At 40.8% G+C, this 14,129-nt stretch overlaps 1 protein-coding gene across 2 annotated transcripts in view; it reads right to left on the bottom strand.

Annotated features, from left to right (window-relative positions):
* Positions 1–14,129, bottom strand: part of BMPER (BMP binding endothelial regulator) — a 243,224-nt gene that overhangs the window by 96,537 nt on the left and 132,558 nt on the right. For both annotated transcript variants that reach the window (XM_054496801.2, XM_063667397.1), the window contains exons 7-9: positions 11,468–11,567; positions 5,829–5,938; positions 2,487–2,627 (exon numbers count right to left, since the gene is read on the bottom strand). In XM_054496801.2, coding sequence (XP_054352776.1) covers positions 2,487–2,627; positions 5,829–5,938; positions 11,468–11,567 — 351 coding nt within the window. The remainder of the gene's footprint in view (positions 1–2,486; positions 2,628–5,828; positions 5,939–11,467; positions 11,568–14,129) is intronic.

Consider the following 14,129-nt stretch of genomic DNA (forward strand, 5'->3'; position numbering starts at 1 on the left):
TTATGACTTGTTGTCATGCATTGTTTACTTAGTTCCACCCTAGGGGAAAACCAAGCATGAATTTTCATACATGATACAATGACAGAAATCTAATTTTCCTGTTTGATAAGACTAAAATATTTAAGCCGTCCCAAGCACCAATAGTTAATTGAGATGTCCAGAGGTGGTTAATTACCAGATGTGCCATGGTTCTGGCCCATATGGGACATGCATAAAAGAGAGGCTAACTCAAACGACTCCCAGTGCTTAGACAGACACTTGATGGGCAAGCCACTGAAAATGCAGAGCTCAGAGAGAAGACTCCAAGTGCCACGGATATCCTGTCCCTGCCTATCTAGTCCTCTCCTCTCAAAATGCAGGGCAGCATTTTGGGACACATTTCCTAGACTAGATCCTTGCTCCGACAGAAAGAGCTATTTGAGGAATTTCTTTCACTCATGAAAGGTATAATCTGTGAAGGCCAAATACCACAAAAAGCCCTTGTACCTCTGGAGGACAGGCAGGGATGTGCATCCTTGCTTGTGGGTAAAAAAGATCACAGACAACAGAGCTGGGCTGAAAACAAAACAAGGATTCCTTCCTGAGCTTGCAGATCCAAGCAGCAGATTTTTGTTAAAAACAGAAACAGTTGAGATATTTGATGACTCCCCCGCCTCTTTCCCGTCCTGACTTTTTGAAGCTATTTTAAGAACTGTCTACCCTCTAGTGCCTTTCAAGAGAGAAAGACCTAACTGAACCTGCCTTAAAGGACACCTGACTGTTCTAAGTTCTCTGAGTACACATTTCTAGGAACCCATGTCTCCATGAATTATTTTAAGCCTCAGTCATTTAAAGGAACCGTTTTTACAAGGTGACTTACAAGTTTATTGCAGCCAGGCGTGGTGGCTCACGCCTGTAATCCCAGCACTTTGGGAGGCCAAGGAGGGTGGATCACAAGGTCGGGAGTTCGAGATCAGCCTGACCAACATGGCAAAACCCCATCTCTACTAAAAATACAAAAATTAGCCAGGCATGGTGGCATGCACCTGTAATCCCAGCTACTCAGGAGTCTGAGGCAGGGGAATCACTTGAACTCGGGAGGTGGAGGTTGCAGTGATCTAAGATCACACCACTGCACTCCAGCCTGGGCGACAGAGCGAGACTCCATCTTAAAAAAAAAAAAAAAAGAAAGTGCAAAAGTGCATTGCACACAGCACCATGGTGAGAGTGAGGCTATTTCATCTGGGTGTTCTGGAGACAGAGGAGGAGGAGACTTTATATCAAGAGGACATATGAGCATCTCTGAAAGTCTGGTGTAAACACAACACACATGCCTCCCCCTTCACTGGGCATGACACCTCATGTCTTTTTTTGTCCTCAATTGTTTTCTCTTTTTTAATTTATTTTATTTTATTTTTAGTTCTGGGGTACATGTGCAGGATGTGCATGTTTGTTACATAAGTAAACGTGTGCCATAGTGGTTTACTCCACCTATCAACCCATCACCTAGTTATTAAGCCCAGCATGCATTAGCCATCCTTTCTAATACTCTCCCTCCCTCCACCCTACCCCCCAACAGGCCCTAGTGTGTGTTGTTCCCCTCCCATGTCCATGTGATCCCATCATTTGGCTCCCACTTATAAGTGAGACCATGCAACACCTCATGTCTTCTTACTATTCCATCAGAACCAAGACCTCTCCCTCCAACTACTTCAGTGTGATAGGAAGTCTGGCTCAGTGCAGCACGCCTGCAGAGCTACCACAACTGACTTGTTTATGTGGGTCTTGATTCTCATGGGTATCATGAGGTGACAGCTTCGGTACAGAGTGATTTGACTCCTTTCACCCCTAGGGAAAATGGACTAGATAGGAGGTACTTTGGACAAAGCCAACCATCTTGCATTTTGAAGTTTAAATGGCCATTGCACTGTTTCCCACTTGGGGTCCTCAGAGAATAATGTAAAATACACCTGAGATTGGTAACAGATGGCCAAAAGACAACCTTTTCCATTCAGCTGGGCAGAGCTCTCTCACCTGGCTCAACTACACACACTATTAACATCCTTATCTGAATATCTTCCAAATGAGAAAATTTTTCTTTGCAAAGGTAGCTTTGTGAAAAATTTCTAAAAGCATCAAGCTGTATAGATACGTCAGGATCTTGACAAAGATCATCACCTTGACAAGTGTCACTGGGCATCTCCAACGAGACGAGGTACTCCTAGATATTCAGGCAGGTTTTACAGGCTTAACATATTTCAGCAAAAACATAGTCAAGAAAAACATCTTTCAGACGGTTGATTCTCTGCCCCATCTGCACTTGATTCTAACTATATATATATATAAAAAATACGGTAATATAAATACATTCTATTAATATATGCACACAAATACATTTGTATATGTATATAGAAATTATGGGATAACCCAATCTGCCTCATGTCTGGAGCTTTTTAATTGTCAGCGTAGTAATACAGGAGTTCCCATGTGCCTGTCTCATGACATACCCGGAAAATCTTGTTGCCAAATTTGCACACTTTGATGTCTTCTGGGGGCACTCGTAGGAGGCACTCTTCACAACAGCCCTCCCGGCCTTGGTCACAGCCACCAGGGTGGGAGCACTTCTTCTTGCAAACCACAGTAGAGTCCTGGGGGCCCAAAGGCAAAATAGAAATTAAAAATGATTTTCACCTCTACCAAACATCCTACCTGGCCTTCCTTTCATAACCCATAACTATCTGTGTCAAAGTCTGTAAGGTACCGTATTTTAATTTATTGCAACAAATCTTTCATTCACTTCAAAATGTGATTTGTTGATTAAGTATCTAGACTAGAATATGAGGGCACTATGGAAACTATGGCACGTAACCCCTACCTCCCAAGGATTTATGATTTCACGTTCCAGAGACTGATGAGCCCACTCCACCAGCATGTGGCAAGACCGCCCAGCTCCCCACGAACCACCAGTTTCCTTCTTCCTGCCCTCTACCTCTTTGCAACCTGCACTAATAGTGCTCTCTTGGGTCTCCTCCATGGCTTTATGCCACCTTTTGGAGCTTAACATAAAGGTACGATATCTTTGGTCAGAGGGTAAAAGTTAAGAGCAAAGGCACCACCTCAGGACAAGATTCCTCAAGTGTGTTCTGTGCTCACCAAGGAACTGAACCAGCAGTTTCAAAACTGGACCTGCGTTCCAGAGCTCTAATGTAGTGGAGTGACTTTGACCAGGCCACTTATCCACTGAAGGTGAAGAGTTTATATCACCTGTAAGTTAAAGAAGTATGATTTGATTTCAAAAAAAAAGTGCTCTTCTGCCTATTGTTTCTCAGGTTTACTGTGCCTCTTAAATGTAAAATACCTGGCACATAGAAATTATTATAAACCAACTTCAATTGGAAAAAAAATAATCCTTTGTCAAACTGCATATCCTGATTTCCTGTTTAAAAACAAGGGCACTCCCTAGCTCTCAAACAATGCATGTTTCACCATAGATCTCCCTGCTTTCATTGTGTATGTGTGTGTATGTGTGTGTGGAGAGAGAGAGCATGCTTTATGTACATATCATTAGACTGTGGTACCTAGCACTGTGTTAAGCAATGAGAATACAAATACAGAGATGGATAAATGTACTCCTGTCCTCAAGGGGTTCTTCACAATGTAAGAAAGGAGATAACTGTGTAATCAAGCAAATTGCAATTATAATGTGGCAAACAGAACTAGCAAAGGTGTAAAGATAGCAAAGACAAGCGGAAAGTTACCTATCCAGGTAAGCCAGGAAAGCCTCTCAGGTTGTATGACACCTGAGATAGGCTGTTGTGGATGAAGAAGCATCTGCTAATCAAATTTAAAGATGGTAATAACGTTGCTGGTAGAGAAATTGTCAAATTTGAAGGCACAGAGATCTGAAACCATCCTGCATGCAGAAAACTACAATTGACACTTGAGCAAAATAGATTTGAACTGCATGGGTCCACTTACACTCAGAAATTTTTTCAATAGAAGTTACATCAAGTGTGCCTGCCTTTCCTCCCTCCCCTTCCACTTCCTCTGCCTCTTCTACCCCTGAGACAAGACCAACCCCTCCTCCTCTTCGGCTTACTCAATGCAAAGAAGATGAAGACCTTTATGATAATCAATTTTCACTTATTAAATAGTGAATATATTTTCTCTTCCTTATGATCTTTTAAATAACATTTTCTTTTCTCTACCTTACTTCGTTATAAGAATACAGTATGTAATACATAGAAAATGCAAAATATGTGTTAATTGACTGTTTATATGATTGGTAAGGCTTTCAGTCAATAGTAGGATATTAGTTAAGTCTTTAAGAAGTCAAAAATTAGACATGGATTTTCAATAGTACAGGGAATCAATGCCCGACACCCACATTGTCGAAGAGCCAACTGTATTAAATCGTATTCAACAGGTTCCTGCACCTGCCATGGAAATCATAAGAAACACTGGATGGGGATGCTAAAAAGGGAAGCTCAAAGCAGACAGAAAGTAATACTGATTACTCAAAATGATTGCAGCTTGATTTTTCAAGCATTTAATATCCCCAAGATGACTGTGAATTCATACTCTAGTAAAACACCCTTTTGGAGGAAGAGTATTAATTATACTTCCTGCTACACACTGAGATGTATTACCTAATCATCTCTCAAGGAACCCATGAACCCAAAGCATGGCAAGTATAACTAACTCCTATTCATGGGATGCCAGGCTTTCCTGTGAGCAAGAGAATTGGGAATGTGATATGTTTCATCAAAGGCTCAGTATCCCCAAGGGGAAGCTATCTCCTGCGAAATTCTTAGTGGAGAGGAAAAGTCCTGAGGATGAAGGCCAAGGCAAGAAGGGGGTGCTATACGTTTAGCATAGGATAACACAAACCATGGGAGGAGGAAAAAGCTTCGGTAAGGTATTCTCAGGCTTAGGAATTACTCCATGTTTGGTGCTCAGGGGAACGGACAGTTCAGCCCTTAACCAACCACCTCCTGAAGTGGTGCATGCTACTGAACAAAGCATGTAATCAAGAACTACTGAGCTCTAATCCCAGCTATTGACTCATAGCTGACATTGAGTAGAGCTCCCCTCTTTCCCTCTCCAGACCTTTAACTATTAAAAACAAACAACAACAACAACCATCACCACCAAAGTGTATTCTAAACTTGTCAGACAGATGTGATTCATTAACTCACTAATGAATAATCCTAAAGTCCTCCCTGATAAATGTATTTCTTCTTGGTTTCCAAAATAAATTACTGCATAAGTACATTCTATGAATGTGTGATGTGTGTCCCTTTAAAATTCTGAAGCTGTGGAATTCTTTCTTTAGCAGTAATTAGATTTCTGGTTGCCTTTTGAGAAAAATGAGCAAAGCTTCAAATAAGACATGATACAATAAACAACACATAAATACTCTCCTCCTAAACTGCCAGGTTTATCTTTGTGATGAACTGTAAATCCATGCCTTTCTCTTCTTTTGAATGTGATTAAAAGCAATTTTTATTGCCAGGTGTGTTAGAGAATTCATCTTGGATAATTAGAGCCAGAGGGCACTGCCATATGTATTTGTCTGATTTTAGAAAATCCTCAGAACAGGCCCTTGGAGCCTGATTCTCACTACAAGGAGCTAACTTCTCGGTCCTTAGAAGATGATTGAGCTATAGTGTGGATCCTATGTGTAAGTTCTTGGTGACCTTGAGTGTGATTTTCCTTGTAAAATGGCATTAACGATGGTGTATATGGTGTATATATAATACACTATTGGCTTTGGCTATGGCTGTGATGTTAACACTGAAACCCAAACCCTATCATTGCTAGACCACAGCCTCTCAGAACTGCCTTACCCTGCAGGTGCAAGCTGTACAGTTATCGTACAGAAATGAGGATCCATTGTCATAAACATCACTTCGAAAGAGGCAGCTCCCAAAAGGGAGGTCAAACACTTTCCTCTGACCTAGAGAGAAACAGAAGCACAGTGTAAGTAAGACAGAATCAGGGATGTCCCATTTTGTCATCAGCGATTCCATCATAGGTCCATTATACATTCTCATAAGACCAGGTAAGTCTGGAGCACAAAAATAGAGCCTTGGGTCAGACAGGCCTAAAGGATCCCCAGGAGTCATTAGTTTGGATAATGTTTGTTAAAAAAGAGTGATTCCACAATGAAGCTTGTAAGTTCAACAAATCTATAATGTGTTCATCACAGTGAACCAAAATCACTAAGACATGAGCTCCTCTCATGGAGCTCACAGTCTAGTGAAAAGGCAAACTCATCAAAGGCTGTTTCAATACAATAGTAAGGTAAGTTCTGGAAAAAAGACGATCTAGAAACTGTGGGAATTGGGAGGTCAGAGAAGAATTCTTAGAAGATATAATGCCCGAGGAGCTTGTTAAAGAATGAGTAAAATTATCTAAAAATTGGGTATGGGCAGTGGGGGAGGTGGGTGGAGGTAGGAGGAATCAAGATCTCAAGAAGGTCTCGAATGAGCAAAAGGAACTAATGAAATATTGTTTGCTATGGTTTGAACATTTGTGTCTCCACTAAATTCATAGGGTAAATTCTAATCACCAATGTAATGGTATTAGGAGGTGGGGCTTTTGAAAGGTGATTAGGTCAGGAGAGCAAAGCTCTCATGACTTAGATTAGTGCCCTTATAAAAGAGGCTCCAGAGAGAACCCTCACCACGACATGACAATAAAGTAAGAAGACACCATCTATGATCCAAACAGCAAATCTGCTAGCACCTTGTTCTTGGACTTCCCAGCCTCCAAGACTGTGAGAAATAAATTTCTGTTGTTTACAAGCTACAGAGTTTATAGTATTTTATTAGAGTAGTCTAAACAGACTAAGATAGCATTTCAGTTATGAAATTACATAAAGGAATAAAGGGTGAAGCTAGCTCAAAGGGCACACAGAGGCACATGTCGAGTGTCCAGCCTTTCATAGGCATAGTATCTCTGTAGAACTGGCTTGGTTTTCCCTAATGTAAGGACCGGATTGGTGAACAAAAGGATCAAAACAGCAATCCCAAATAAAGAGTACAATCTAATTTCCTCCTTTCTTTTAATAATTGAGTTTCTACTCTTTGAAGCACATTAAAACATCTCTGCAATGTTACTTTAATTAAAGACTAAGTTAATTCATGTTCACTGATCAAATTTCTATTCGTACCACTCTTTCTTCTTGTAAAAGATTAATAGCAAGTTCTGTTTATCAGTAGGCCCAATGAAATGCTCAAAATACCTAAACATACTAAATACTGTTCTCAGAATTAGAGTTGTTGGAATAACTGTTAGTAGGAGTCAAGAAAAACATGCTATCTTCCTATCATAGCTAACCTCAAGGCCAGGATACAATATAGATGCAGAACTAAATCATTAGTTTGGTTCTCACCACCAAGAGCAAACTTGTTGGCCCTCAAAAGGTGGAAGTGAGTTATAATTTGGATCTTACATATGGACTCCCTCGTGACCATTGAGTATGATTTCTCCAGGCCTCACTGACTTCACTTATAAAATGGCATCATCAATACCACATTGCCATGTCACTACCTCTAACTATGGTGTTAATATTAAAGCATACAACCAAAAACTCTTTCATGGCTAGGCATGATTTAGCATGATGATTGTTAATTCCCCAACTAACACAGGTATTATGTGCACACCCAGATCTTGAGTCTCTTGAACTTCCTAAGAACTGACATACTAAATTAAAGGATTATCTGCAAAATAAAAAAATTCATTCTTTCCCTAAATATTCCTCTAAGGAACCCAAATAGGTTTACCCTGAAGCATCAGAAAGCTGTGCACAGCCTGGATCACATAGATTTTGCCCATCCCATTATAATCACTTCTGTCTAATTGCACCTTAGTTTTAGGACATTATAATAAGAAATATGAATGAGCAGTTACTTTTTGTATTTACGACAAAAATGATGGTGAAGTCATTTTTCACTGCTTTAAACATTATCATCCTTTTAATCAGTCCATCAGAGATGTATTTCTGTCCTTTAATAATCTAAAACATCTCTGCTTCAGTTGAGTAATTTTTTTTAATTGTGATAATCTGGTTTGCCTTTTTACTATCCTTTATCTACATATGCTTCATGTATTTTGTAAGTGGTCTTAAACCCTTGCTGGCAAAAGGCAGAAGATAAATGAATAGATAGATACAGATCTCCGTGTAGAAGCTTCATCCTCCACCAATCAAAATGCACCTTCTTCATGGCTGAGCTCCACATTGTTTCTGCAGAGGCCCTTCTACCTCTTAGAGTTATTAACCCCCTTTCTGCATTCCCATAGCCTGTTGCCTATACTACCACTATAGCAGGCAATATTGTTCCACAGGTGGAGGAATGGCTGGATGGGTCTATTGATCAATTGATTTATTGACTGATCGACAAACAGACTCTCCAATGTGCTTATCCCCCTGAACAAATGTGACCAATCGCTTAAATTCTTCCTCACTAAAATGAAAATTTTACCTAAAATTGTAAATATAAAGCCCTTGGAGCAGTGCCTGATGTTCATTACACACCCTCAATAAATGGCAGATGTTATGTATTATGATTATTAGAGGTGATATAATTCAAATATGAACCTGGGCTGTGTCAATTAGAGTGCACTGGGTGCTGCTCTGTGTACACTGACCTGTGCTGAGACTCTCCATTGAGAATGAGGAAAACGAGGAAAGGAATGTTGTAATGCAAAAGGCAGAGGTATATCATGTGAACGAACCCTGCCCAAGGGAAAATTTAAGAGCAAAACAGCACCCAATCATCTAAAGTCTAATTAGACTAAGATTTCAGCATCTAGAAAGCATCGTAGTGTTTGTTTGCTTTTTTGTCTTTGTTTCTTGTTGTGTGGGGATGTTTGTTTTTACCCTCAAAGAGCATAAAATCTTACCTTAATCCCAAAGTCATCATGGTCCAACATAAGATAAAACATTCAAGGGAGTGGTTCAGAGACTTTGTGTACAGCCTGACTTAAGACATTTCCATGTCATTCCACGGGGGTCTAGCCCAACCAAAAAAGAGATTTTCAAGTTTCTCAAAACGTATTGTTCCTTTTGTAGTATGTCTTATAACCACAAATGAACAGAAAAACCTGCATTCAATACAATAGCTGTTGCTCATATGGGAAGCTTCTGAGTTGACCCAGCATATCCACAGTACCAGCTTCAAAGCATTAATCAAGCTTACTTATCTTTGGGGCCAGACCCAAATACCACCTCCTTTGCAATGGCTTTCCTGCTTAAGTGGCCACTGCTTCAACCATGGCCCACAGCATGATGATGTGTGTCACACTGAACTGGCTAACCCTATTCTAGGGACACTGACACACACTGGCAACCCAAACAGAACACATAGAAGTGAAAATGTCTTTAATCAGGCATGTCTAAGCAATTCTTCTTTGTTCTTCTGTTTCACATTTACTTTAAACGTGTGTGTGTGTGTATGTGTGTGTAGCAGGTGTATGTGCGTCTGTGTGTGTGTAGCAGGAAGGCAAGCATTGTTAGATGAAGTTAGCAGAAGAAGCCATAAAAGAGGAGAAAGCTACTAGTTTAACAAAATACCTTTATTTGTCAACTTGCTCATAAAAAAATAGACTTCATGGTATGACTGTGCTAATTTGGGAAAGAGAAAAATAAATCAACAGGTTGTTTCAGAGTTGAAGACAGTAAACTCTGAAAGAAAGGAGAGAGGATTCGAGGAAAAGGCATGGGCATTAACTGACAGGAGGCTGGAGCTCAAATAGAAGGGACAATCAGTAAAATTCTCCCAAAGGCAAAACAACTAAGACCTTTTAAGAATGAGAGCGCTTAATATCACATTTTATGTTGTTCAATATGCTTCTGTGTAAAATAATCACTCTTATTGCCTGCAAACCCTCAGGGAAATCTGCTCTCCATCACAGATGTAAACAGACTTGAGGGGAGATGCCTCTAAAAGGACAAAATGATAGAAAGAGAAAGAAAGCAAGAAAGCAAGAAAGTGAGGAAGAAAGGAAGGAAGGAATGAAGGAAGGAAGGAGGGAAGGAAGGAAGGAAGGAAGGAGGAAGGGAGGGACGGAGGGAGGGAGGGAGGGAGGAAGGAAGGAAAGAAAATCAAGAGAAATAGCAGGAGCAGAAACACCAAGCCAGAGGCAATTAGGGAAAATATTAGCCCCTCAAGGATCCCTGGAGATTCTAAGGAGGTTGCTGGAGCTTCTGTTGTATTTGCGTGGTGGCTCAAGCCACCATATTTATTTGAAACTTAATAGTCTGACCTCAACTAGCTCAAGGGCCCAGGAATCATTAAGAAGGTATCATAGGCTGGGCGTGGTGGCTCACGCCTGTAATCCCAGCACTTTGGGAGGCTGAGGTGGGTGGGTCACAAGGTCAGGAGATCGAGACCATCCAGGCCAACATGACGAAACCCTGTCTCTACTAAAAATACAAAAATTAGCTGGGTGTGGTGGCACGTGCCTGTAGTCCCAGCTACTTGGGAGGCTGAAGCACAAGAATCACTTGAACCCAGGAGGTGGAGGTTGCAGTGAGCCAAGATCACACCACTGTACCCAGCCTGGCAACAGAGCAAGACTCCGTCCCAAAAAAATAAAAATAAAAATAAAAAAACAAAAAAGAAGAAGAAGAAGTAGGTAGCATATAAGCAAAAGCCAAAGAACCTCATGCCCTAGAAAATACCCATCATAAGTTGTCCCCTTTCAGCTGGCACCGTGCATGCAGCCCTCTTGTGACACCAGGGAAGGTGAGCTGCAGCAGGTTAGAGCTGGGCTCAGGAATCACACAGATTTGTGGTCGGATATCAAATCCACAACCCACTGGCTGGGCTACCATCTAGGAATCTACTTCCTTTTCAGTATAATAAAACTAACAATAGCACCTGCATTACACATAGGAATTATATGCTTAGTACCTACATCTCACAGCTTCTTGAGAAGATAAAATGAGAAAAAAAATATAAAGTGCCTAGCATGGTGCCTAATACCTATTAAATGTTCAATAAGAAAGAGAACATACTCTCTTTCTGTTGGCTATTATTCACTATTTCCTTCCAAAACTCTCATCTTCTTGCATGTGTTTCTTCCTGCATGGTTTTGACTCTGAAAGTAACACTAGTCTATATTCCTCTATGGGTTTACTTCAAATATCTTTAAAACATGTTCCTGTTAATAGGCATATGCCCTATTAAAGATAGTTTCTTCGACACTTTCTCACCACAAGGGAGAATTATCCCAGGTCTTCTGGTGTACCCAGTTACAGATGCAAGTGAGGATAAGAGAGAAGCCTCCCTGGAGGCCTCCGTTAAGAAGCAAACCCTGTACACACCTTCCACTTCTGTAATTAGAAGAGGTAGTTGTCTCTAACAAGCCACAAAATAGGACAACTTGAGAATCTCAAAACAACAACGTGGATAAACACTCCCAGCAGAAACTTTGAGAAGAAATTACATTGTTCTTTGACCTGAAAATAGTAACTCACCCAAACATTTGGGGCAGCACTGTCCTGGGGGTATGTGACTAAGGTGCTGGGGACAGGAGAGAATGGGACAGACTTCTCTCACACATTGTGTCCTGCCTCCCTAAGAAAAGAGAGAAAAAAAGCATATTTAGAAAAGTAAGTGCATGTAGATTGTATAACCAAGATATCTAGAACAAACCTAAGGCCATTCCCTAGTATTAGGTCCCTGGAACGACTGCTCAGGCCCATGTGATTTTCCCCAAGCATCTTTTGATCTTCCCTGTAGGCCTTACAAATTGCAGCTGCAAAAAGACTGTCTTTGAGGAGGTGATTCCAGCATCACCTCCTCTCACCCACCACCACTTTTCTTTATCTTTTTCCATCTCAAACCACCTTTACAGTAGGTATAGGATGACCAAAACTGTCTCTGTTTGCTTGGGATTGGAAACTTTGAGTACTAAAACCAGGAAAGTTTCATGCAAACCAGGATGAGTGGACCATCCTAATAGGTCACTGCCTTCTCTTTCTACCCTGTCAAGCAAGCAAAGGAACACTTTGGCATTTTGACACTTTTCCTATCTTCCAGACACCCATCTTTCTACAGGTTCTGCAGACATCTTCCTCCAGGAAGGCTTCAGTATCTGCCACAGCTGGAAGGTGCTGCTAAAATGGCTCAAGGAGGTTCCAGGTAGATGAAGTGGCCAACCTGCTGAAAATGGATACACTGAAAGCCCATATTCAGAAGAACTATTTCACTGAATTCACCAAGCTATCCAAATCTGTTTTCACTAATTAATTACAAGATTATAAAGATTGATATGAGAAGAACTGGCAGAGTCTCAGAAACCTATTTGGAGAAGTTTTGGAGTCTCTGAATATTTTCCCTGCTCCCTCATTCTCATTCTTGACCCTTTCTGTTCTCCAGCACTCCACACCTCCAACATCCACTGCCCTCCTGGTTTAACCTCAGCATCCCCTCTTCCTTGCCTAAGGATATAGTCTGACGACTTCCCCTCCTATCCCTCACCAGAAGTGCCTGCTTCCCCAGCTCCAGTTAAGTTGTAACTTCATATTCAGAAAGCTGGGGTAGAAATAAAAAGGTTTTCCAGTTGATTTACGTCCAACAAACGGGCAAAGCTGATGTGAAAACTATCCTATGCAATAGAAATTGCTATGAAAATGTATAAATAATTGAGGTTTTCTTTTCTTTTCTTTTTTAAGAAAATCAGTGAATTTGGTAAATAGATCACTCAGCAAATGGAATTTCAATGAATTAGCTTCTCTGGGATTTGAGCTAGAAACCAAACTAGTACCTGCAGGTTCCTTGTCTTGAGTGCATAATTTATATCTCAAGAGGCCTCAGGAAACGAGAAACTCACAGCTCAAAGAGCTGTGGACCCCGCAAGGGAAAGATTCCATATGATGCATTTCCTCACACCTTCCCCACTCCTTTCTGGCCATAGCAGAGTTAGCCTCAGCCACCAGGGGCCTGTCCGTTCCCATCACAGCACACTGCGGCCACCTGTTGTTTCTGTTTTCCCTTCCTGTTCTTGCCATTTTTATTACAACAGTTTATTTTTTGGTGGGGATGGATGAAAAGGGGAGGGCATGTTATATATCTTTTAAAATATTTGCTATTTTTTTCGCCTCTTTAATGTTGGATTCTTCCCCCAAACCAATAGAGAACATGTGAAAATACCAGAAAAAGCTCTTCTGTTGTTTTTACATTATTTCCAAATCAACAAGAATCACTAAAAATCTCCCGAGAATCCCAGGCTGCTCTGAGATTCCTCACTCAACTCTGCATAATATTAAAGTTGGAGGCCTTTCATCAGACTTCAGGGGCATGTAACCTGAATCGTGGCCAGGCCCTGGGGTCAGCCCCAGCTTAGACATGAAGCACAAGAGGGAGGACCCAAGATGCTGCCCTTAGCTTTTAATTTCAAAGAAATTCATCTGCAAGCAACTTCCTAAAATCCTGAAACCTCGAGCCACACAAGGTTGCCTATGTACTGGCCTCTTGTAGGTGCACAGAGAACACATTCTTTTCATTCATATTCTGTGTTCTTGTTGGATCAGCATCTATTTTTCAAGCATATTTTAAAATTGAAATTTAAAAAATATTGCACAATTGCAAAAGAGTAACTCATCCAATGCTTTGGAAAGCTGGCAAAAGATTATGTGTACTGAAGTAATTTTCCTTACAATAAGGTCAAAGAGCAAATTTTGCATACATAATACAACTGCAGTTTGTGCTTCCCAAGAGTCCGTTAAAGTAACTTGAACTCCAATCTGGGTTTGCTGGTTTAGTCAAGTTTTATTTTGTTTGGTTTGCAGTATTGTGGCAAAGCCCAAGTCCAGAGGCTGCATTCCAATTAATGCCTCCAAAGAAAGTCCAGGCCCTTCCTAGGAACACAGTTGCAGCTCACAACCTGCTTCTAAGATTTCAACTCAGCAGGGACTCTGATTAAACTATAATCTGTGGCTATGCTGTAGGCTAAGAGAGTAAAATCACAGAAGTAAACATTTCTGCTTCTAAAACTGAACAAATTCCTCCTGTAAATGTACTATCAGATGATCACAGTAGCTTTCTGATTGGCTTCTCTGCCTCAACTCTCTTTCACTAATCCATCCTGGAAGGTTCAATGTGACCAGGCCTTCTTTCCAGCATCTATCCATCATT

The sequence above is a fragment of the Pongo pygmaeus genome, chromosome 6 (assembly GCF_028885625.2).
Source record: "Pongo pygmaeus isolate AG05252 chromosome 6, NHGRI_mPonPyg2-v2.0_pri, whole genome shotgun sequence".
NCBI lineage: Eukaryota > Metazoa > Chordata > Mammalia > Primates > Hominidae > Pongo > Pongo pygmaeus.